This window comes from Microtus oregoni, unplaced genomic scaffold (assembly GCF_018167655.1).
Source record: "Microtus oregoni isolate MIOR12 unplaced genomic scaffold, Mior012 000000F_ref0000247, whole genome shotgun sequence".
In the NCBI taxonomy this organism is placed as follows: domain Eukaryota; kingdom Metazoa; phylum Chordata; class Mammalia; order Rodentia; family Cricetidae; genus Microtus; species Microtus oregoni.
Window position 1 is genome coordinate 83,996,168 of NW_024543059.1, and position 25,768 is coordinate 84,021,935.

Genomic DNA, 25,768 nt, shown 5'->3' on the forward strand with positions numbered 1-25,768 from the left:
TTCTGATCCAAAAGTTAAGAGCCTGCCTAGGACCATCCTAGGCCTTCTGCATGTGTGTGACAGTTATGTAACTTAGTCTGTTTATGAGGCTTTTAGCAGTGGAATCAGGTTATGTCCTTGGTGCTTAAACTGGCTCTTGGTAATTATTCCCCCACGTTGGGTAACCTCACTCTGCATTTTATTTATAATATTGCTCTTTATTTTCCAAAATTTTACATAGTAATAGTTGACAAAAAGCTAAAATAAGCATAGCAGTATATTTTCTAGTGATAGAATAGCTATGCAGTAGCACGTTCATGATTTTAATTTGAAAACTCCTATCAATAGTTCACATACATTCAGTAAGGTCTGAAATTCTTCACAGACAACTATATTGAGTTGGAGGAGGTTTACCAAAGAGTCTTTAATGTGTCCGGGACAACACACATGCCCTTTCTTATTGTTGCCCTTTTATATCCAAATTTGCCTTCTAGAGGTTAGCTGAGACTTACAGGATGATTGCTACAATTATAAAAATATTCAAAGCCCATTTTACAGAGTGCATGCTTGTATCCCATTAAAATTCTTATATTTAAACTGTAATAGTCAAGTTTATATTGGAGGATGGAATTTGGGTTAAGATTCAGTTTAAATAATCATAAGTTGAAGGTGCTCTGTTTGGGGATTAGCATTTATTTAGCAACAACTGCATCAACAATGAAAAAGAGTTTTTTTTTTTTTTTTTAAAAAAAGACCAATTAGATGAACAAAGAAAAAGCTAGGTAAGCCCATTAGCCATCTGAAAGTCAGGAAGGGCCCCCACTAGAGCACAAGCATGTTGTCCAAGGAGTCCAGACCTCCAGTTTCTCAATAGTACGGACATTTATGTGTGGTCTGTAGCATCCAGTCTGAGGACATTAGCCAGAGCAGCCACAATAGATGACTGTGCTCATAGTATGTGCTCAATAAATCCCCTAGAAGATTTAAATGGCAGCGTTCTTTCCGAAACACAACTAGTAGCTTAATCAGCAATAATAATAATAATTATAATAGTAAATAAACATTTTTGCTTACTTCAGTGATTTTCTAATCCTTTTATCAATGACTATGTAAGAATTCATTAAGCCACTGGGATCACTAAAGCAAAGTTAATTCTTACATAATGAAAATGCCTAATTTTCCTTCTTCAGGAAAAATAACTGCCGTAAGAGAAATGTAACTTTATTTCATAAAACACACGGGAAGAAATGGCAAAGAAATCCCTCTATCTCTATTTAAAAAATTCAAAGATGATAAAAATATTTGAAAGTGAAATAATATCATTTATACTTTTTTATAATTTTGTTAAGTAAAATAAGATATAGACTACCTTAGAAGAAGCATACTAATCTTAATTAATTAATGATCAAATAAATATATGTTTACAATGGACAGTATTTAAGAATTTCTACCTATAAGGTAAGTTAATATCTTAAAAATAGTTTTCTTTTCAAAGTAATCTTATAAGTTTATTTATTATATATGAGGGACATATGTATCGAGACAATAGAACAATTCGTAGGAGTTTATTCTCTCCTTTCATTATGTGGTACCCATGGGCCAAACTCAAGTTTTCACCTTGCCTGTACCCACTGAGCAAAATCACCAGTCTTTAAAACAATTTCTTATGTAAAAATGAAATGCTTATCAAAATATCTATAAGTCAATAAATCCACTCTTAAAAATTAAGTCCAAATCCTCAAAGCAAATAGCATCAGAGTGTAATTCTAGATTCCACAATAAGACATTAATAGAGCAACTGCATAAGAATTTTTCAGAGACGATGAACTTATTTTTTAATTGGGGGAAGTGCATGGGAGAAAAAAGGGAGAGAAACAGAGAAAGACAAGGACTGGGGGGATGAAGAACTTTTAAATAGTTAAATGGTAATATCCCGAATCTTTTCAAGAAGTTATAACATTCTTATTATGTCTTCCTTTTTTCTAATTTTCTTCCCTCAAAATACTTTATTGCTACAGTTTGACAAGGATATGCTAAAAATTTTGAGTATCAAAATGAAGTATAATCATAATCATACATTTTAAAGAGATAATAGATAAGCGCAACTAACCAAAAGTAATAAAAGGGATACTGAATTCCTTTCTACAAATGTAACAAGAGTATTTCATTATGTATGAACATAGTTAAAACACTTGCTCGGTGGATCAGAATGAGTGTCTATTGAAGGATTTGCTCCGTGGGAGGAATAATCTAAGGAGTATTGATATTAGCATCGAGAGAGATTCAAGAATTTTCTCTGTGGGGAAATGCATAGATAGAAATTGGGGAAATACTTTTTGGAAAGGAAGCTGTATATGAAATGATGAGTGAGGTCAACAAATTGGGACTTTATAACTAAAAGGGTAGTGTTTGGAATATTAAGTTTAAGATGTGATACATTAGTTTATGCTGTGAAATATTTGTTTAATGTTGTACTTGCTTAACTCTGTAATGTATTATTTTGCCGGTCTAAAACAGCTGATTGGTTTAATAAAGAGCTGAACAGCCAATAGCCAAGCAGGAGAAAGAACAGGTGGGGCTGCTAGACAGACAGAATAAATTGGAGGAGAAATCTAGGCTCCAGAGAAAAGAAGAAGGAGACAAGGAGTTAGAGAAGGAGGAAGGGAGGACACCAGGGACCAGCCACCCAGCCACCCAGGCAACTCCAGAATAAGAAGGGAAGAAAGAAATATAGTATAAAGAAAAAAAGGCCCAGAAGCAAAATGTGGAAGAAGAGAAAGAGAAAAATTAGTTAATTTAGAAAAGCTGGCTAGAAACAAGTCAAGCTATGGCTGGGCATTCCTAAATAAGAATAAGTCATGTATTTATTTGAGAGCTGGGTGGCACACCCCCAGAAATCTACAGGGTAGATTCCCACAGCTCCAGCATCCTGAGGATAGTCTACTTCAGTGTGAGTGTCACGAATATTGAGTGCAGTGTCAGTGAGGGAATTCCTCGATAAAACACAATTCAGAAGAGAAGAGAATCACGTGGGCAAGGTTTACCCGTGATCTTCCCCACTGACCATCAACCTATTTCAGAATTATCACCAACTGTGTGAGGTTGGAATCAGAGCAAGGAGATTCCAAGTCTTTGAAGATCTAAGCAACTTCAAAATATTTACGTGCGGCCAGCAACAGAGCTGAGAAGGTGAGGACACTTGAGTCTAGCCTGATCTGTGTTCAATTCCAGTACTCATATGGAGGAAAGAAACTACTGATTCTCAGAAGCTCTCCTCAGGTGTATTCACACACATAAAGACATGCCCACAAAATGCATAAAAACACAACTTAAAGATTGGAAACCGAATGGACTTACTTGGCTCTTACATGATATAAGCTAAAATCACTCAGGGACACTGAATTTAAATATCTGTAAAAGAACACTGCCAAAATTCTCTCAGAGTCTCTATTATTTTCTTCTATTTTCATAAGGTGACCAGTCTACCACCTGCTTTTGAAGATTAATATGTACTTTCTATAGATATGTTAATACGATCAAAGAATAATTGCCCTACATCTCTTTTATCCCCTCTGGAGCTTTTCACGAACTCATTAACAGATGATTTAATGAACTCTCAGCTGGAATTCCTTATCCCTCATTTTCAAATTCTTGGGAGCCATCTTACAATTATACGAGAGTACTTACAAGTGATACTAGATTAAACAATATTGCAAATTAAAAAAAGTAATATTCACAGCAACACATTTGTGCCTTTTTGCTTACAATTAAGTCAGGTTTATTATTTTAAATAATGTATTTGCAATTGTTTATATGGAGTAGGTAACCAGTTTTTATCTGGGGGGCAGAAGTAGAGTGAGCTGTCTGAAAACTATTGCATTTCCTTCTAAATAAATAGAAAGCATACATGATTATCTACAATTTAGAAATTCCTGATTAAGAAACTAATTAAGAATAACTTTTGCAGAGAAGAAGTCTGGCTGTAAGAAGGCACAAGAGAGTTAAGTAAAGGCCACAGAACAGCAAATTTAATACCACAGTTTCTCAATGGATTTTCTTAATTGTAATTATCTCTTCCTCAGCTGTTATAATATTTGGTAATCTTCACACTACAAAATATTCTTCTCTTGTAGTAACTGAACAAAAGCAAAAAAAAATAACCCAACTAGTGATAACAATAAGAAATTGAAACTAAATATGGATCTAATTTTTCAGGAATATATATTCCTGTTCAACAGCCGTAAGTGGAATGTTACAGTGCGGGCTGGTGTCCTCAGAACGTGATAAGTTTCGATCTTCAGTCTAGAAAAGATTTTTAATTTTGAAGAATGACATTGGCTATTTTAATCTTACTCTTCCTATAAAATTGATTTTCCATGATTAGTGGCTAGTTGTTGATTGCTGTTAGAAATTTTGGAGTTTTATGTTGTTGTTCTACTTTTCTTAAACTTAACTCTATTTTCCATGATTTCTAGTCATATCTCCATGGCCAAGCGAAGGGTTAACAGACTGGATTATGTTTGGGATAGAGCCTTGAGTGCCATCAAAGTTCCAGTGTTATGTGGTAATACCATCACTGTGAATGAATCATCAATATTTTAAAATAACATTTTTTGTTTCAGTAGATTATTAAAATTGGTATCAATCATATAAAAAGTGACAATGTACCATCATAGGTTTAATTTGTGCTGGGATACATAATAATTACCAACATTTTAAAATATTCTATTCTTTAGTTTTGGGAAATTATTAAAATTTTTTCAATAAAACTCAATACTAAAATTCTCTGAGATACCAAGAGAGTTCCTACTATGTCTGAGGTATTTTGGAGGCTCTTTATGGGTTTATTTATTGGTGGCAACAGAAGGCATGCCCAAGTCCTCAAGCACACCACACACTCTACCAGTCCTGTAATCTCCTTTATGCACGTGAAATCAAGAGGGTATGAGGAAACCTAATGCCAGCACAACCAGACCTCTTGACTTTGACACGCTGACAATGTGGTCAATGTGATCAGGTAGAAAGGGGCCGGCAGCAGGGATCCAGTAGTAATGGAAGTGTTGCCAGGAATAAGGGACTCCAAGATGTCTTCTGGGTAAACACGGATCAGATCATCCCTACAGTATCTGCCTGCTCACACTGTGCCAGACCGCCTAGTGTGATGGTCATGGAGCACACCATTGTAGCTTCCCTGCAACATTTTCCTTCTCTGAGATTTCAAAAACAAAATGAACTAACTAACAGTTATACTTAAAGTTGCGTTGATTATCTGAGTGTGTCTCAGCCCGTGCATGGTTCTTCTCTCATATGATGCTAAACGTTTATTTACTTAGCACCACTACATTGTAAGGGTGTAAGTGTGAACTATCAGATGCATAACCAGGAAGATGAAGGCTGCAAAGGGGATGTGCCCAGTTCCTTAGACATCAAGACACGTTGTTCCTATACCTGGACATAAAAGGGACTCATCTTCAAAATGTAAACAATCCTAAGTTGACGTTTTCCTAACTCAATTTAAACCTAAGCATGCCACTGAATTTATATTTCATTTCTATTTCAATCTTTAGCACTGGGCATGGAATACCACTGTATTTGGGGTTTGCAGACATACCATACTAGTAATGGTGATTTTTTTTACCACATAATTCTTACAATTTACACTTATATGTATCAAATTTTAACTATTATGTCACATTAAATGTTTTATACAAAACATAGTATGCATGTGTAAACACACATGATAAAAATAAAAACATATAACAATATTTCCAGAAAGTAAACTTCATATATATATATACATATATACATATATATACACATATTATTAGTACTTTATATTATTTTTACTTGGAATTTTAATGTCTGCACTTTAAAAAAATAAAAAGAGCAATGGATAGACTCTGTAATATGATTGCATTGAACCAAGAGAGCTAATCAATATTTTGACAAAGATGTAGAGAGGAGGCATACTCACTCCCGCTATGAGCACTGGCAACAACACACTGTGTGAATCTTTTGATTTGGTTAAAAAAAAAATCAAAATTTTAGAGCTATCAAACCCAAGTTGCCTCAATAACAACTAAGTCTAGTGTGAATACACACAAAATCTCATCTCATAGTTAGAAGATGCTTAATCATTCATGAGTAAGAGCTGTAATTCTGAAATTTATAAAAATATGCATGAAATGAGACAAATAACCTAATGAATTCTGTTAGTGTTGGGGGTGTGGTGAAATCTAAAAGTGATTTTTCCCCTAGCAATAAATACAATATTTAAAATGAGCAACCATGAGAATACACATATATTAAATCAATGTGCTTAATGAAGTATCCTGAAAGTTACATCTAATAAAATATTTTTCTTTTGATAAGGTAATAAAATAAAATAGTAGCTGTAAATACTGGAGAACTATATGACATGTTTACACACATACAAAAGATAAATCATTTCTCTTTTTTATTAAATTACTGATGTAGCCACTAATGAAGCTCAAAGACTAAGACTATTTCCTTTCTGGTTAGTTGACTGATGAATCTCACACATCAAACACCAAGGAAAATCGCGTTGTGGCAGAAGCACTATGTACCTCTTTCCTTTCTTTCTGTTGGGTGTTAGAAACACAACGTCCATTTGCCTATGGTCAAATTTCCAATAATCCTTTGCTGCTAGGTATGCTTTATGACTAAGTTGTGGACAATTAAACAGAAGCAGAAGTGGTATATACAGCTGCTACACCACAAACCTAAGAGGACAGGTGCTGCCTGTGAATGCATCATCACACTAAAATGTCAAAGGATCTGTTTTTCAACATGAAAGTTTACAACATAAATATGAAAGGACTGCACATTTATGTATTTCATTCACAGCGTGCATGGCCCAACAGAGACTGGTCTTGAGAACGCGGTAGCCCAAGGAAGAGTAATAAAATAAGGGAACTTAAGCAAAAAGTTCTAAGAAAAACCTGAAATGTCTTTGATTAGTTTTCAGATATAACGTATTTCTGACTGCTAGAATCACTAGATGTTATTAATCACTAAATTATTCCAAATTTTTCTAATACTGGATTTCCTATGTATTAAATTTGGAACTCTTTCAATGAATGTTATTTGCATGACCTCTATTTCCTGAGTACAGACATCTTCATAGAAATGTCCATAGCAACAGAAGTAATTGTTCCAGGACGTTCTACTCTGACAGTGAACCTGTACCTTTTATATCTAACTTCTGTAGGAAACTTAATGGTGAATTAAAGTGTTACTTGAAAGTGTCATATGACATAATTTCCCTCTAAATCTTCCACTTACTGTGAACCAGGAACCTGGCAACAACCAGAGTCAGAGAAAAGCAGGAGATCTTGCAGAGCCACTATATACAACTTTATAGATACTGTGCAAGGCTCTTTTCTCAGTAAAATTATGAAGTTGAAAAGCAGGTCTAAATTCAAAGTATCTTTTACAGGAAAACCTAGGGGAAATAACACTATTTTTCTTCCTATTATTAGTATACAAATTGGTCAGTATAGCTAATGAAAATGATATAGAAAGGCACAATAGTACTAAAAGGTTCTGAAAGGTGGTCCAAGATCGCAAAGATAGCAGATTTACTTCTCTATGATGTTTTCAAAACCTAAATCAGCTAGTGTTCAGAGCTTCCTGTGGATGTGGTTCCAATGCTGTAGTAAAGGAATGAGTCATTGAAATAAGCAAAATTTGGTAAGGAAGCATTAATAGTGATTTTAATCTAAAAATGTAATGAGAATTCTGCCTTTGCACCATGCTTTGCCCATCCTACCCAATATGTAATCACTGAAAGATATGGGAGGTTTGCACTTACATAGACAGTACTCAGATATTCAAAGAAGAAAAAGGATAAGGACATAAAGACAGAAGGGTCAAGTTGTGTTTTAGAGACTACCAATTTAATATGCTCAGTTCACATCTCAGAATTTTCTGGAGTACAACATGAAACATGAAAGAAAAACAGACATCTTGACATGGTGACAAAATCTAATCAGCTATTTGTTTGCGTTGGTCTCTTGATACATAATAAGTGGAAGGGAAATGTTTGAAAATTTAATACTGTGAGATACTTTCCAAAAGATATTGAGCCTTTGTAAAACGAACATAGAATAACGCCTACTCTGTAGTTCATCTCTAGGCAATTATACTGTCATCAAAAGAAAGCAAAATCATCCTGCCAAATATTCGCTACCACATCATGGAAGGCATTCTTCAACTTAGAGCCCACTTCTGGTGCTACCAGTGCAGTGGGAGACCTAGGATGACAAACATCTCTTACAGAAGCCTGTTCTCAAGGCAAATGAAGCAGTACAACAAGGCCTGGGACTACAGGATACATGTGTGTCCAGTCAATATGGTGTATCAGTGCATGGAAGATGTCATTTCCAGTAGAGAAATGTCTAAAGGCAGTCATTCTGATGGACATTGTCAGGAAAAAAATTTAAGTTAAATAAAGATATTTAGAAATAATTCACTCACCAATTCCAATGAAAGCAGCTTTGTAGCCATCTTCTTTCAGAGTGCTGAGGGTCATTTCATCTGTGGAAAGGCTTTTACCACAAATTATCTGCAAGAAACAGTACTTTGAGTAAGAATTTTTATTTTAGCAGTTGATTAAAACTAAATATTAAACACAACACACAAAGTCAAAGAAATGACTATGAAAGATTTTAATGAACAGGTTTCGCTAATAAAATTTGTAAATAATTAGAACACTAACATTTTCTGCATGGGATGAATGTAGAAACTCCAGTATAATTACAATGCAATGAGTAAAATGTGGAACTACCTCATGACTCTGTATTTAGCCCCTAAACCTATACCCGAAGATTATATATTGCATCATGGAGACACTTGTACATCCTTGTGCATTGCTGATAAATTCATAATAGCAAGGAAATAGACTAAGCCAAGGTGTCCATCAATAGAAAAACTGATAATGAAACTGTGGTACATATGCACAGTGGGATTTATTTCAATCATAAAAAAAGGTAAAAATATGAAAATTATAGAAACTAGTATATTAAATAAGATAACCCAGACTTCAAAAAACAAGCACAGCATGTTTACCTTTACCTTTTGATTTTAGCTGCATATATATATATATATATAGATAGATATAGATATAGATATAGATATAGATATAGATATATAGATATATATATGCAGGGAGAAACTAGATATAATTCCATAACAATAAGAGAGGGAATTTTGTTTGTTTTTTTTTTTTGGTTTTGTGTGTATGTGTGTTTGAGAGAGAGAGAGGCAATAAAACACAACTGATATAAAAATGGAGAGACATAGCAAAGAGATGAGAATAATTCCTACAAAGTAAACAGGTATGGAAATGTCATAAGTTACTTTGTATGTTAATTTAAAAATAAAATTCAAAAAGGTAAACTAAAATTAGTAAAACTTCTCACCTTTTGTATATGGAAAGCACTATGTTGAGTTCTGCTGGGGAATACTATTTTAAGGTATGACACTTTGGTTTATGCTGCATTTGTTTAACTCTGTAAAGCTTGCATGTTAAAAACACATGATGGTCCAAATAAAGAGCTGAATATCCAATAGCAAGGCAATAGCAAGGAAAGGTGGGGTTAGCAGTCAGATAATATAAATAGAAGGAGAAATCTTGCAGGAAAGAGAAAGAGCAGCAACAAGAGTACAAGGAAAGCAGGCCATCATGGGTCAGTCATCCAGCTACATAGCAAGACATGGGGAAAGAAGTAAAGAAAGGAATACAGATACAGTAAGATAAAAACCCAGAGGCAACCACTTTCTAAATCAGTGTTTCGGTTTCTCAGGAAATTCGGGATCAACCTACCCCTGGACCCAGCAATACCACTCTTGGGAATATACCCAAGAGATGCCCTATCATATGACAAAAGCATTTGTCCAACTATGTTCATAGCAGTATTATTTGTAATAGCCAGATCCTGGAAACAACCTAGATGTCCTTCAATGGAAGAATGGATGAAGAAAGTGTGGAATATATACACTGCGGTAAAATACTACGCTGCGGTAAAAAACGATGACTTCTCGAATTTTGCAGGCAAATGGATGGAAATAAAAAACACTATCCTGAGTGAGGTAACCCAGACCCAAAAAGATGAACATGGGATGTACTCACTCATAATTGGTTTCTAGCCATAAATAAGGGTCACGGAGTCTACAATTGGTGAACCTAAAGAAGCCAAATAAGAAGGTGAACCCAAGGAAAAACATATAGTTATCCTCTTGCCTATGGGAAGTAGACAAAATTGCCGGGGAGGGAAGTGGGATCTTGGGGATGGGGAGGGTTGGGGGTAAGGGGAGATGGGGAGAGAAAAGTGAGAAGGGGAGGATGGGGGGAACTTGGGGAAACAGGATGATTGGGATAAAGGAAGGCTGGATAGGGGAGCACGAAAGCACAATTCTTAGTTAAGGGAGCCACCTTAGGGCTGCAAGAGACTTGAACCTAGAGTGGCTCCCAGGAGCCCGAGGCGATGTCCCCAGTTAATTCCTTGGGCAGCTGAGGAAAGGGAATCTGAAATGACCCTATCCTATAGTAATACTGACGAATATCTTGCATATCACCATAGAACCTTCATCTGGTGGTGGATGGAGATAGAGACAGAGGCCCACACTGGAGCACTGGACTGAGCTCCCAAGGTCCCAATGAGGAGCGGAAGGAGGGAGAAGATGAGCAAGGAAGTCAGGACCACGAGGGGTGCACCCACCCACTGAGACAGTGGAGCTGATCTATTGGGAGCTCACCAAGGCCAGCTGGACTATGACTGAAAAAGCATGGGATAAAACCGGACTCTCTGAACAAGGCGAACAATGAGGGATGATGAGAAGCCAAGGACAATGGCACGGGGTTTTGATCCTACTTCATGTTCTGGCTTTGTGGGAGCCTAGACAGTTTGGATGTTCACCTTCCTAGACAGGGACGGAGTGGGGAGAACCTTGGACTTTCCACAGGGCAGGGAAGCCTGACTGCTCTTTGGACTGGAGAGGGAGGGGGAGAGGAGTGGGGGGAGGTGGAGAAGGGTGGGAGGAGGGGGAGGAAAATGGGAGGCTGGGAGGAGGGGGAAACTTTTTTTTTTCCTTTTCTCAATAAAAAAAATAAAAAGACAGGACATCATAACTAAGAAAAGCCTCTATGTGATTTATTGAGAATTAGGTGGTAGGCCTCCCAAAAAAACAAAATCACACTATAAAATATTTGAGACAATAAGATAATAATAAAATAGTAAGTGAGGCCAAAGAGTCAAAAAGATCCAAAAAGTCAAGTGAGGACAAAATATTTACACATGAAATTATACTCCAAAATCCTGTTATTAGTATAAGTATGGTAGTTCAGATTGTAAAGATTCACCGTAGCTATAGTCAAACGTGTGAGATTGCCAGGTATTTCACTAAGATCTCGACAAAGGGCAGGGTTTTCACGAGGGGTATTATTCATACAATATGAACAAATCAGAGGGACAAAGTAGTCACTTTGACTCCAAGTCACAATATTGTGGTTGGTCTCAAACATGATTCAATTCAAAATACTATTATACTTATTTATTTGGGGAAACTAGAGGTCAAAGAACAACTTACAGGAGTCAGTTCTCTTCTTGACCATGTGTTGCCTGGGCATTTAACTCAGATTGTGAGTTTCAGTGGTTAGTGTCATTAACCCTGAGCCATCTCTCTGACCCATGAGTCAATTTTCAGGTAGAAACCTGCTGAACAAGACAGACATCACACACCTAGGTGCTGCTGGACAATGGTTTGTACCCCGTAAAGATTTGTCAGTTGTATTGGTTTAATTGAATGCTGACTGGCCAGTAGCCAGGCAGGAAGTATAGATGGGGTGACCAAAACAAGAGAATTCTGGGAAGAAAAAAGGCTCAGTCTGAAGTCATCACTCAGACACAGAGCGAGCAAGATGAATATGCCTTGTTGATAAAAGGCTGCAGGACCGGGAAGTACAAGAAAGATCTATCAACAAATGGTGCCAATGTGGACTACATCTATATAACACCCGAGAGAGCTTGGGAAGGAATTCTAGACACAAAAGAGCAGAGTTAAGCATGGCTTCTTGGTAGCAGCATTTTCTTAGGTGAGCTCTGTTTGCTAGAGGCAAGCATGTCTCATTTAAGAGAGACATTCTGACTCAGCTTTAGCTGCAGCAACTTTGCAGCTCTTTTAAGAGGCCCTACCACCAAACACTTAAATGAATAGCCAGCAAAATAATGTTGGTGGTGGTAGAGAGTTTGAAACTCCATAGAGTTGTGGCAATAAACATAGCTCTGACCAGTACCTCTGCCATGAGGCTAGACTATCAGAAAGCTAAGGAATGGGGTGGATCCAACTATCAGAGCCTCAGCTTTAATCCTAGCCATATAGCTTAGCAAATTAAATACCCATATGTTCAGAAAAAGAGCGATATACAATAAAGATAGATTCAGATGAAAAATAACTCTAAATTGTTTGCAGTGTACTTTAAAATAAAGATTTGGAGAGAAAACAAAAAGGATAAAGTCCTTAAACACACACACACACAAACACACACACACACACACACACACACACACAGAGAGAGAGAGAGAGAGAGAGAGAGAGAGAGAGAGAGAGAGAGAGAAGTTGGGTGTGGTGGCACACAACTTTAATCCCAGTGCTTGGGAGGCAGAGGCAGGTGGAGCTCTGTGAGTTCAAGGATAGTGTGGTCTACAGAGTGAGTTATAGGATGGCCAAAGATACACAAAGAGATCCTGTCTCAAAAAATGAAAAAAATTAAAAATAAGAATAAAAGAAATAGATTTTAAAATAAAGCCACATAAAGATAGAAAATACATGAGAATCCAGATACAGTATGTTATTGTGTTATCTTTAAATTGTATGATTGCTAAGGTAGGAGAAACAGCTGCTAAAAGACATTTGATCATAAATGCTGCTGAATTAATCCAACATATATATTCTGAAAATGCCTTGACTTCAAAATTTAAGTTAAAATATATGTTACTTTGGAGAAGAAGTTTTGCTTTTCTTTCCACCGAGAAGGCCTTGGATTCATTCTGGGTTAAGAAAAATCAGGTTTGATCAAGGAAGATCCCTTCAGAATCTCTGATAGTAACAGAGAGCCTAGATAATCCACCATTTCAAAGGACCTCTGTTTAAGTTTCCTCTGATGTCTACATCGAGAACAGCTTCAAGACTGCTGGCTGATATGATCAAGCCTCACAGAATATTATAGTCAGGAAGTTAGGATTAGCCATAATCCTAAATTTTCTTTAGGTCTCCATAAGGTTATCCATACCCCCAATCAATAGGAAGTAGTCTGAAAAACAGCCTGCATTTCCAAAAAATGTATGATGGATGTTTATCTTTGTTTAGAGTATTGGTTCCAAGTTCTTATGGATAATGGTCAGGAAGATAGCTAAACAAAGGAGAATAGGATTCAGAGTGTTTGTTTTAAAATTGTGCTGAGGGACAATGATCTTGTACCCTGTAAAGATTTGTCAGTTGTATTGCTTTAATAAAATGCTGGTTGGCCAGTAGTCAGGCAGGAAGTATAGGCGCGGTGATGAGAACAGGAGAATTCTGGGAAGAGGAAAGGCTCAGTCTACAGTCATCATCCAGACACACAAGACACAAGATGAGAATCCCTCACTGATAAAAGGTACCAAGCCATGTGGGTTAATGTAAGATGAAATAATTAGTTAATAAGAAAGCCTGAGCTAATAGGCCAACCAGTTTATAATTAATGTAGGCCTCTGTGTGTTTCTTTGGGACTGAACTGCTGCAGGACCAGACAGGACTAGGTAGATCTCTGTAGTATCCTGGCAAATAAATACTACAATAATTACCCTGCTCTCCCATAGGGGATGATGACCATTTACCTAGGCAACTGTGCACCAGGGAAATAGGGATAATCAGACATTTCAAGGACTATTAGGCACATGATCTTTACTGACATTGATACCTGGAGACACAAGGGAGGGACCAATGTGAATGGTAACGTGGAGCCTGACTAAAATCTGGGTCCCAGGGAGCCATCAGAGACACTGACCCTGTCAATGAGCATTTGCCTACTCTCCAAACACATAATTGAAATTGTTACACTTGTCAGTTAAGTAATCCCCAACTGTGTCTGGTCTGTGTAAAAAGAGTTGAAATTGCTCTCACAGCTGGGAAGTCTACACTCAAACATCAGAAACCTAACTGAAAGAGTTTTTATAGCACTGATTCAGTGTGCTGGTGGGATGGGGAAAGATGTTCCTGGTGCCCACCAAATCTCCATTGACTTCACCCTTTGTCCCTTGCTGAGATTCGATAGTTCCCACAGGATGAATATAAACTACTGTGGGTTTACATGGGGAGTAGCTTTGGTTGCAGTTTCTGTGACAGGCATGGTATAACTGCTGAAGAAGACTGATATGAACATAGAAACCCCTGAATGCAGCTATACTCTACTCCACTTCTAAAGTGAGTCAGAAACAGTTGATACGTAGGGAGTGTTTCAGTTCACCTCTGAGATATGTCAAATTCAGTAATAACATTTATACTCTTGACATACTCCTTGATAAAAGTAAAATTTGGGTGATTATATGTTGAAGGTAAAACAAAATTAAGATAATATTGGACAATGGATGTCAGTCATCTATATGTTTGTGTCTACATAGTTCTCAGTTCTCATTATACCCATGTGGGCTCGTGTGTGTGTGTGTGTGTGTGTGTGTGTGTGTGTGTGTGTGTTTGAAACCAAAACAATATAAACCTAGAAAAGTTAATTTCTAGGAAATTGTGTGTGAACATAGTTGTGGATAATGTTAGCTGAAAGAAGCTAGAGACATGGTAAGAACAGTTTATATGTTTTGGTGATGAGAATGAGATAACACGTTCATGAGTTCATCTCTCTTTCAAAAATGGACCATATTTGGGACAGTGTCAAAGGGAGTTGTCATAGATGCTTCAAGAGTAGCCCATAAGAGGAGCCAAGCCCTCAAAGTATTCCCTGTCCTCTCTCCTCAGAACTATAGAGCAAAGGCTGTTTACTTTACTTCATTGATATCTTCAAAGAACTTGGGAGGTGGACCAAACAGAAGTAAATCAATTTGTCTCAATAAGACTATAACTTCATTGGCCCTAAAATTGAAACATCTCCAACAGTGATAACTTCTTCACAAACTTTCCAAATCAATATTTCAGAAGAACTCTATGCAAATATAGATAAATTTTTCCCGAACAAAAGTTAAACATTTTACTAACAGATAATAACTAAGGAGAAGAATATTGCCAGGCATTGCCAAGACTACCTACTTGTAAAATTAGAAAGTCATATGACTGTAGATAAAATGTACGTTTTCTTTACACAGTACTTTGTCTACTTCTATGTACCAATAAGTTTTAAAATTATGAGAAAAGGTATGGTTTAATTTATGCAATATATCTATCCTCTGAAAACTCAATAAAATTATTTAATCTCCTGAATGCAGAGATTATAAATATGTGTTATTACTCCTGTCTCCTATCGTTTCAAAATACTTTAAAGTAATTTCTAATTTATCTTTGGTCAAAATATGAATCATATTAACTTGAAATTTTAATATGTAATATTCATTTACTTAGTGAAAATTAGATAAAAATTTAAATTCAACATTTAAATAATTTTCTCTTGTATCTAATCATCTGAAAGTCATCTCTTTGGATACTGTCATTTTTAACACTTATTTTTCTGATGTACATATCCACATTGTATTTTTGTGATCAGTGTATTTGTCTGGTAATTATGTGTGAAAGGTCATCATATTATGCAAATAGAAACAAGTGAAAAGTCCACAACAGTGTTTTGTTTACCATTATTGATAAATTATAGGTTTTCTTGGTAAAAGAAAAATTCATGCATAGTTTGTTAATCACTTGTTAAAATATCTTCTAGAGAGAGAAATTATGCAAATTCTGAAAACTATTAATCAGTTGTTCCTTATGGAAAATCACAGTTTTTAAACAAAACAGTCGAATGTTCAATTGAAGACATAAGGTCACAAAATAAGAGTAGTAATGGAAAATTAGAAGATCTAAAGTTATATTCTGGAATTATACTATATGAGCATCATATGTCTGTCTTTCAAAGAAGAATACAATATTTATTGAACAAAATAATAAAATCTATCAACTTATTCCTCATGAATTTATGGCTTATGATGAAAAAAAATCCAGATCTAAAAAATAGCATGATACACATAACAAAGAAAATAACTTTTGGAAGAAATTACAATCCAAGTGTTGAAATGCTAGTGTTTCAGAGGGCTCACAACTTGCCTGAACAAAACACGATTAGAGAAACCAAATCCTTCTCTTGGCTGCACTGAACACCTAAAGCTATTTAGGAATTTGTTTCTTACAGACAATTAATCACATGCAGTTGTGCCAGATGAGAACTATTGATTGCCCTTTTCCAGGCTACTGGCATTCAGACAGTAGACAGACAAATGCCCTAAGCAAGTGAAAGTATCTTTCTGCTAGGCATAGGATAGCTTTTAATTGTTCATTCCTAAAATGCACAGCATTGGCCATAAATCTCAAACATGCAGCATTCTCCTTTTTTTCTCTGCAATATCCAGACAGATAGTATTATGTCTCTTATTCACCTTTACACCAAGGTCCTTCATAAGCTCAATCTCAAAATTCACGACATCATATGGCAGCCGAAACTGAGGGATTTCAGAAGTACTGAAACAAATGAAGAAAAACAAGATAAAGGAGAATTAGAGTGAATTTTATCATCATAGAAAAAAAATAGTTCAATGTGTTCTTATTGATCAGCATTAAAAGAACAAACAAGTTTCTGTGAATATTTACATTGCTTATAACCAAGTAGAGAAACAGCAATATTTTCACTGCCACCGTAAGATGTCCCTTGTATTAAAACTATGTAGAGGGGTAATATAAAATACAGCCAATATATATAATATAAAACAAACAATATAAAATTAGTCGAAAGCAATCTCTCACTTCAAATTATTTAGTCAATTTAGTTAATAATATGCTCTTAAGATATTAAAATCTCAGAGTAAAAATCAATTCACAGTAAACATAGAGCCAAATTTTATATATATGTATTCAAACACACATAAATACTCTACAGAAAGACTGCACATTTTCAGGATATTTTATTGATTTTACTAATGATCATTCAGACAGATGTGAAAAACCATCTCACTGAGGTTTTGATTTGGATTCTCAGATGATCCAATTTATATATATGATAGACTTTCACAAGTTTTCCTGTGAGACAGAACAAATTTGGTTTCCTTTTACTGAGTTCATTATATGTTATGGACACTAATTCCTTACTGAACATATGCGATAAATATTTCTCTGTCTTTCTAAGTTATTCCTTAAAATAGCTGATTGTCTTATCTGCTGGGCATATGATTGCAATTTGAACTTTGGTTCCTCTGTCTTTGCTTTTTGAGTCATATTCAAGAAACAATGACCAAGCCAATGCCATAAAATTTCACAGTTTCTGGATTTATATTTGGATTCATAATCCTTTTATAATTTATTTTTTGAAGAACTAAAAATTTAGTTCATTCTTTGGCATGTGGCTACATAGTTTTCCCAGTACTTCTTATTGAAAAGATAACCTTTTCTATATTATGGCAAATCTTGTAGCTTTCTTGTTGTTCTTTCTGAAGGCTGGCTGCTATAACTTGTGAGTTTCTCTCTGAGTTGCAGAATTGTGAATTTTTCCCAAGTCCGTTTATCTGTTTTGAGTTATAGCAGCTTTGCATTTTGTTTTAAGTTGGATCAAGTTTATTCTTTTAGCTCAGGATATTTTGTTCTCTTTAGGTTCCCCTGAGGTTCAATATCAAATTTAGATTTTTTTTTCTATTTTCTGAAGCCTATTACTTTTTATAGGGATGATATTGTATTTTTTCAGTAGCATGAATATTTTTATTATAGTCTTCCAATCCATGAATGAACAATATTTTCATTTTATCATGTGCTGCTCAGTTTCTTTCATCAATATTTTGGATTTTTTTCTTGTAAACTTCATTCTACTGGAAAATTCTATTATTCCTATGTATTACTGTTGCTTTAATAATTAGACTATATTTATATACATATTTTATATAATTTGTTGCTAATCAACAGCAATTCTTACTGAGTTTTATTTATCTTTTGACTGCAACTTTACTGACTTTGTTAATTAGATCTCCCAATTATATTGAACAATAAGTCAAGAGAAAGAAATAAAACTGTTAGACTTGGGGGAAAGAAGTCTTAGTATCCCCTGTTCGCAGATAATGTGATTTTATACATAAAAGAACATAAAAGCCCAGCAACAACAATAAAATCTTGATTTCAGTTAATGACTATTTTCAGCAAAATGGCAGGATATAAAATTAATGCACACAAATCAGTAGCTATCTAGATAACAATGACAAACACACTGAGAGTTCAGGTAAACAATTGTGTTCCCAACTGCCACAAAAAATAAAATACCTATGAATATAACTAATCAAGAAAATGAAAGCCTCTTCAATAATAACTCTAAAACAATAAACAAAGAAACTAGCAAGGCATTAGATAAAGAGAACTTCCATGAATATAAGTTGGAAAATTAATCTTGTGAAAGTGGTCAAACTACCAAGTCCAAACCACCTTAAATACAATTCTAGTCTAAACTCCAGAAGCATTTGTCACCAACATAGAAGGGTCAATCTCAAAATGCATGTGGCAACAGACATGCACACACACATGCACACACACATGCACACACACATGCACACAAACATACAAACACACATAAAGAAATATGGCCAAAATAATCTTAAACAAAAATAATACTGTGGGAGTTATCAATCTACTTGATTTCAAATTTATTCTAGGGACCCACAGTATTAAAAACAACATGTTACACAACGTGAGAATCCTTCAGTGGAATAGAGAATTCATATATAAGACCATGCAACTACAAATGTCTGACTTTTTATAAAGATACAGAAAACACATGATTGAGAAAAGAGGGCATCCTCAAAAAAAAAACAATAACAAAAAACAAACAAACAAACAAACAAAAAATGCTGCTGGGAAGCCTAGATTTTAACATGTGGAGTAATGGAACAGAACTTTTTTTCTCACTTTGTGTGAAACACAACCCGAAATGGATTAAGGGCCTCAACATAAACTCTGATAATCTGAACCTGCTAGAGGAGAAATTAGGGAGTGTGCTCAATTTAGGCCCAGGCAAAGACTTTCCCAATAGGAGTTTTAGCATGTGACATAAGACTAACATTGCACAAATGGGCTAACATGAAATTAAAGATCCCCACGATAACAACAAAAATATTTATCAGCCTAGTGATAACATGTAACACTAAATGAAGAAAAGATTTTGAAAACTATTTATCAGATAGAATATTGGTCCCTAAAATATACAAAGAGCATACACAACTGAAGATCAAGGAAATAAACAACTCAGTTTATAGTGACAGAATAAAAGTTCTCAAGACAAGAAATTCAGATGGCTGGCAAACACTGAAAAAGTATTCAAAATCCTTAGTTATCAGGAAAATGAAGGTTAAAAATACTTTAAGATTCTTTCTCATTCTTACCAGAATGGCTGAGGTCAAGAATAAAAATTAGAACACGTTGGCATTCATATGAGGAAAGCAAGACAATCATGCACTATTGCAGGGATGTAAATGTATGCATTCACTGTGGAAATCAGTCTGGCAGCGTTGCAAAACCACTAGAAATAAAACTAAGACTTGGTCCAAGTATATCACTCCTGAGCACATAACTAAAGGATATTATGTCCTTTTACGTAGATATCTGTTCATTCATATATTCACTGAGGCTCAGTTTACAAGAGCTAAGAAATAAAATTTACAAGTGTGCCCATCAACTGATGAATAGATAGGGAAAATATGGCAAATAAACACACTGTAATATTGACTCAGAAGACACTAGCGAAAGCATGTATAATGAGTGAGGTCACAGTGGCTCAGAAGGTCAAACATGGAAACTGGAAAAGTTGTTCCTACTGAGTCAGGAGAAAGAGGCTCAGGATCCTTCTCATACTTGGATCCTAGCTTCTAATCTTCTGTTTATCCTGTTTAACATGCAGTGTGTACAGAAGCCAGGACACAGGACACCGGCTTCTGGAGGGAGGGGGCAGTAGAACAGATGCAACACTTAAATAGAGACTGTGACTCCTGAGTGTGGAAAGAGTCCCATGGGGGAGGGATAAGGCAAATGGGGAATATGGTGTGGGAGAAGGCTTAACTCTTAGGAATGGTGCATGAAAAAGCTGAATGGAAACCCATGATTTCCAGCTTAGGAAAACCAGATGGATGGGGGGTATAATATGGTTCCATTTTTGAATGGGGATGGTGGGCTAGGAAGGGAGTAATGGTCAAATGATTTTTTTCTTTTCTTTTTTTGGGGGGGGCGGGTTTCAAGACAGGGCTTCTCTATAGCTTTGAAGACTGTCCTGGAATTAGCTCTTGTAGAACAGGCTGACCTCGAATTCACAGAGATCCACCTGCTTCTGCCTCTGGAGTGCTGGGATTAAAGGCATGCCACCACCACTGCCCTGCTATCAAATGATCTTTGTAAATGCCATTGGATTCATTAATTAGTGTCCATCATTTTATCCACACTCAACAGGGATATTGTTGTCAGATCTTAGTGTACTCAAGTTAAAATTTGTCTTCTGTAACGTTTTTCTACATTGATAAGAAAAATGATTTTTACAATACTTTTAACTGACAATAATTAGTATTGAGAAAACTTTGGTAGGAAATTCTTTAGGATCTGGGTTTTTATTTTTTTATAACAAATATTTATTAATGATTCTATTTCTGTACTATTATTGGCCTATTTGTCTTTTCTGATTTCTTATGATTTCATTCTTTGTAAGCCATATATATCTAGGAATTCACTAATTTACTCTGGCTTATTCAATTTGTTGTTATATAATTCATTATTATAAATCTTTGATCCCCTGTCTGTGCTATCAGCTGCCACGTCTGCTTTTACCATTGGTAGTTTTGTTCTTGTAAGTCCTAGCTCCTTTCTTATTAGTCCAGTCAAAAGTTTCATCATTTTTCCTTATCTTGTCAAGAAAACAACACTGTGCTTTTTTTGTTGTTTTGGTTTTCCTAATACCTAGTTCGTTTCAGTTTTGATTTTGATTATATCCGTATTCATTTCTGTCCTTCTGCTAATTTTTAAATGAAAAATTTCTTTTATATTTTGTTTTTAATTTTCAATTCTGTGAACAGCAATGTTACATGGTTTATTAATATATATGTTTAGATATTTGTATTTGAATATTAACAAATTTTGAATATGAATGTTCAGTTTGTGCATGCAGATGTAAGAAAACAGACAAATAAACTACCAAAGTGGTGAAGATCAGTCCCAACATTTCCTTCATGAATGCAAAAAGATATTTTCATAAGAATGATGCTAAAGTGGATTTTCCTGTAAGGAAACAAGCAATGGAGTCACATGTCATCAATGTGCTCTGTACTCATTATCAACCAACAAAATGTATGTTTACCCTGCTGTCCATTTTCTGACTGTCTGTCAGTGGCATGTAAACCTAGTAAGAAGAAGAACTCTCCTAGATTATTTGGGAATCTTTTAGTGCCTGGTTGATTAGCACATCATAAGTATTCTAAGAAATAATCAAGAAAACAAGAAAATGCAAAATATCAGTGACTATCAAGTTATAGCCATTTCTTGGCTATAGAAGTTATAGAGTAATCCCACGTAGAACACTGATACAATCTCATTTGGAAAGCAAAGAAATGTCTTTGGCAAGAAGAATAATGGAACCAAGAGAAGCGCTTGGCAGCAACTACAGGACATGACACACAAGGGACATTGTATATGGACAAACAAGAGGACTTTTAAGAAGAATTCATTCACCAGGCAAAGCTTTCAGACACTAAAGATTACACAGCTGATTTTCACATTTGGTGATGGACGGCAAACTCAGATGGAGGAGTTAGATGAGCAAAGTTAAATAAAGAAAATAACCAGTGTGGGAATGCCAGATCTGATGCTCAGGAAAAAAAGAAAATTCTTGGAAGATACAGAATTTTAATAAATGTACAGATCTATTTGGAACAAGGGAATAAATAACATAAACCCTGCTGACTGTGGAAGGACATAAGAAGACAAGAAACAAATTTGATATAAACAGTTATTTTTCAAGGTTGTTGAGTTTATGAAAACCTTTGAAATTTTTTCCTCTTGTGTTCTTTTAATAATTTGAAGTTTCAAAAAATACATGTTGATGGTGAGCATAAGTCCTTCACTACCATCAGATGGGTGACAGAAATATAAAAACAATTGCCTTCCTTCTATGCTAATGCTTCTTATGTATAATGGAATATAACAATAACAATTATTTTCAATTCTTTTTATAGCACACATTTCATGTTTTGGCAAAACATTGGTTCAGTTCATGATTGAATAATTATCCTTAGATTTGTTTTGTATTGTATTGCATGATATAAAATAGATTTTACTGCTATAAATATTTTACCTAGAAACAGTTACTTTGTCAATCGACATAAAATAATACACACATGTAGATATGTAAGAAAACAGAAACATTTAAAAGAACTAAAACTAAGGGTAGTGTTTCTGTGACTATGCCTCCTAATAAAATATCATAATTATTATTTTAAATAAAATGCATACATACTCAATAATCTATTTTGTCGTTAATTTTATATGTTCAAACATGGTCTCATTTGGGCTAAGTTGACCTTAAACTAGTTATTCTGTTAACCCTAATCTTGATCTCTTTATCTTCTTACACCTGCCTCCCAATTTTTAGGGTCACAAGAGTGCACCGACATGCCCAAACAACAGCTGTATGGCTGGGGCAGACTGCTGGACAATCCTGGCAATGGTACCAGGATTTATCCCTACTGCTTGTACTGGCTTTTTGGGAACCCATTCTCTTAGGATGGCTGCCTTGTGCAGCCTAGATATAGTAGGGAAGATCTTGTACCTTCCCCAAAGCAATGTGTCTTACCCTCTCTGAGGAGTGAATGGGGTGTGGGAAAGGGTAGGTGCAGGGAATGGGAGGAGGGAAAGGAATGGGAATTGATATTTAAAATGGAAAAAGATAGTTTGTTTTCTTTTTGAATAAAATAAAATAAAAACTTTGTCACAAATTAACCTCTTTTACGAAAAAGGTTTTCTTAAGGCTTGCTTAAATAAAAGCATAATTACTGATAATTTAACATATCCACTTCAGAAGGAAAAGGAATCAATTGTGTTAAGTACAACAGGAATCAATTGCTATCTAAAGTTATTTCTTTAAAAAGTGGTTATACTAATTTTTAAGAGATAAAAGAATCTGCCTAAATATGAAGGAGCTAAGATACAGACTTCAATATAAAACTAATCTAACATCTTTTCAGATTAGAACTTTTAGATTGATACCTTGATCGATTGCGAGTCATCTGTAAGTGAGAAAGTAAGTTCACAGACACGCTTTACATGGTCCTTCTCAGTGCTCTGCATTGCTCTTCCTAATCTAACAGTGATACAGAACACCTCTAATACTGATTATAGACAAAGGGTAGTTCCACACCGGCTGCTGTGCTTAGGGATCAGAAAGACACAAAGCAAAGTCTAGAAAATAAAATCTCTAAACAACAGGAAAAAAACATGTTTAGTCATGAGTTTCAAGACATTCTTTCTCACTAAAAATGTTCAGATACATAAAAACAAACATTTAGTGTAATTTATATGAATTACTCCACATTTGAATGAAAACTAAATACAGAGATGCTAAGAACCATAATCATGTACTAAAATTGGCAACCCATAATAATTCGTAGACAAGGCTGCTTCCATTTTCGGCTTCTTGTGAAAATGCAATTAAGGGGCAAAAAGATTTTCCCCTTCTTGTGAAAATGCAATTAAGGGGCAAAGAAGATTTTTAGGGATTAAACATTTCCTGTGTTTTGATTCTACCATCATAAAGTTTTCCAAACTTCTCTAATTTCTGAAAAAGAAAGAAAAATCCATATATAATCCTGCTTCAATGAAACTTCAAAGTTTCAAGTGAAAGACATTATCCGTATTTTAGTCTTTGTAAAAGAACTTGTAAGAAAACATCTGTGAGCCTGGAGTGTCTCCGTGACTACAAACCACCCACACCTGGGATTGATTTGCCTCATTATTTTTGACATTTGAACACACACACACACACACACACACACACACACACACACACACACTCACAATGTAGTCATTACCTTAAACCACCAGCATAGTCCTGTTTTTCAAATATGGTGATGCTGGAATAGCCTAACCGAGCTAAAAAGGAAGCACAGCTTATACTCGCAGGCCCGGCACCAAAAAGGGCAATTTTCGCCGAGTAGGCTTCCGGCATATGCTCTGGAGGAGGCAGTGATGGGCTTCTGATCTGGGGGATGTTTATTGCTTTGAACACCTATAGAAAAATCAATTGTTATAATTAAATTTTGAAATTACATTTTACATCCTCAAACACATTTTTTAATGTTTCAACTCATAATTAGCACTTTAATTAGCAATGAGAATTGCATGGTCCACATAAATATGACCGAGTTGTAATTATTAAATAGCTGATGACGGGGACTGACTTCTCTCAGTCTCTGAAAGGCCTTCCGAGAATATGGGGAGAACTCTGAGAAGACATTTGGCTCACCTTTCCTGCTCCTACCTCTTGGTTATGCTAGATGATTCTCCCTTGAGCCCCCACAGTATAGTTTACACACATCTAACATAATTGCTTACAGTGTAGGTGTTCATGTGTTGATTTTCTATGTCAATCAGAGGAATGCTTTTTTTCTTGAGTTAGAAAACAGGTCATATTTCAGGAAGCAAATTGCTACAGAGCTACCAGTAGTCAGCAATAACCTGGCACATAGCAAACGCAGGATTTATTAATGTATTTTTTACATCATTTCTGATTATGACAGATTAGTTTTAGAAGCACAGGAGATTCACCAAAGCAAACAAGAAAGGCTCAGAGGTGCCAAGCTTTAGAGAGAAAGCAACAACTTAGAGTTAATAGTCTAGGGAGCAACCATTGTCTCCAAACTAAATGTGTTTGCCCGTCTGAGGAAGACCAAGAACTTTAAGAGGGCCCTGACTCAGGAAACTCAACAACACAATCAGGACAATAAAAAAGGAGCAATAATATTCGGGAATTCAGGATCCCATTGATCCAGAGCAGAAAAAGCACAGTGTTAGCTTAAATGGCATGGGAAAGAATAAAAAGGATCCAAATAGAACCTCTGCAATGCTGAGGGTGACTTGCAGGGTGGCTAATCACCATGCATGCATTCAGATGAGTTATGAAAGCCTGTACTCTAAATAGCAAACCAAAGAGAGACGATTCCACCTGGGCCAACTCAACCACATACTGAAATGCATATAATCTGTCTTTACACCTTTATTTGTCAGCCACACAGTAGAATGACAAATTTTCATATGTAATGTCTTGCTTTTGATCAGTACAACTAGAATGCTTATAAAAAATATGGAAAGTGGCTGGACAGTGGTGGCGCACGCCTTCAATCTCAGTAATCAGGAGGCAGAGGCAGGCAGATCTCTGTGACTTCGAGGCCAGCTGGTCTACACGAGCTAGTTCCAGGAAAGACTCCAAAGCTTCAGATAAACCCTGCATTGAGAAAAGAAAATATGGAAAGCTATGCATATATAACCCAATGAGTAAAGTTAGCATTTAGACACCTCCAGA

The 25,768-nt window shown here is 35.6% G+C and overlaps 1 protein-coding gene across 1 annotated transcript in view; it reads right to left on the reverse strand.

Annotated features, from left to right (window-relative positions):
* Dpyd (dihydropyrimidine dehydrogenase) overlaps positions 1–25,768 on the reverse strand; it is a 755,789-nt gene that overhangs the window by 531,489 nt on the left and 198,532 nt on the right. Inside the window, exons 6-8 of the mRNA XM_041647856.1 lie at positions 24,279–24,475; positions 16,626–16,707; positions 8,479–8,566 (exon numbers count right to left, since the gene is read on the reverse strand). Coding sequence (XP_041503790.1) covers positions 8,479–8,566; positions 16,626–16,707; positions 24,279–24,475 — 367 coding nt within the window. The remainder of the gene's footprint in view (positions 1–8,478; positions 8,567–16,625; positions 16,708–24,278; positions 24,476–25,768) is intronic.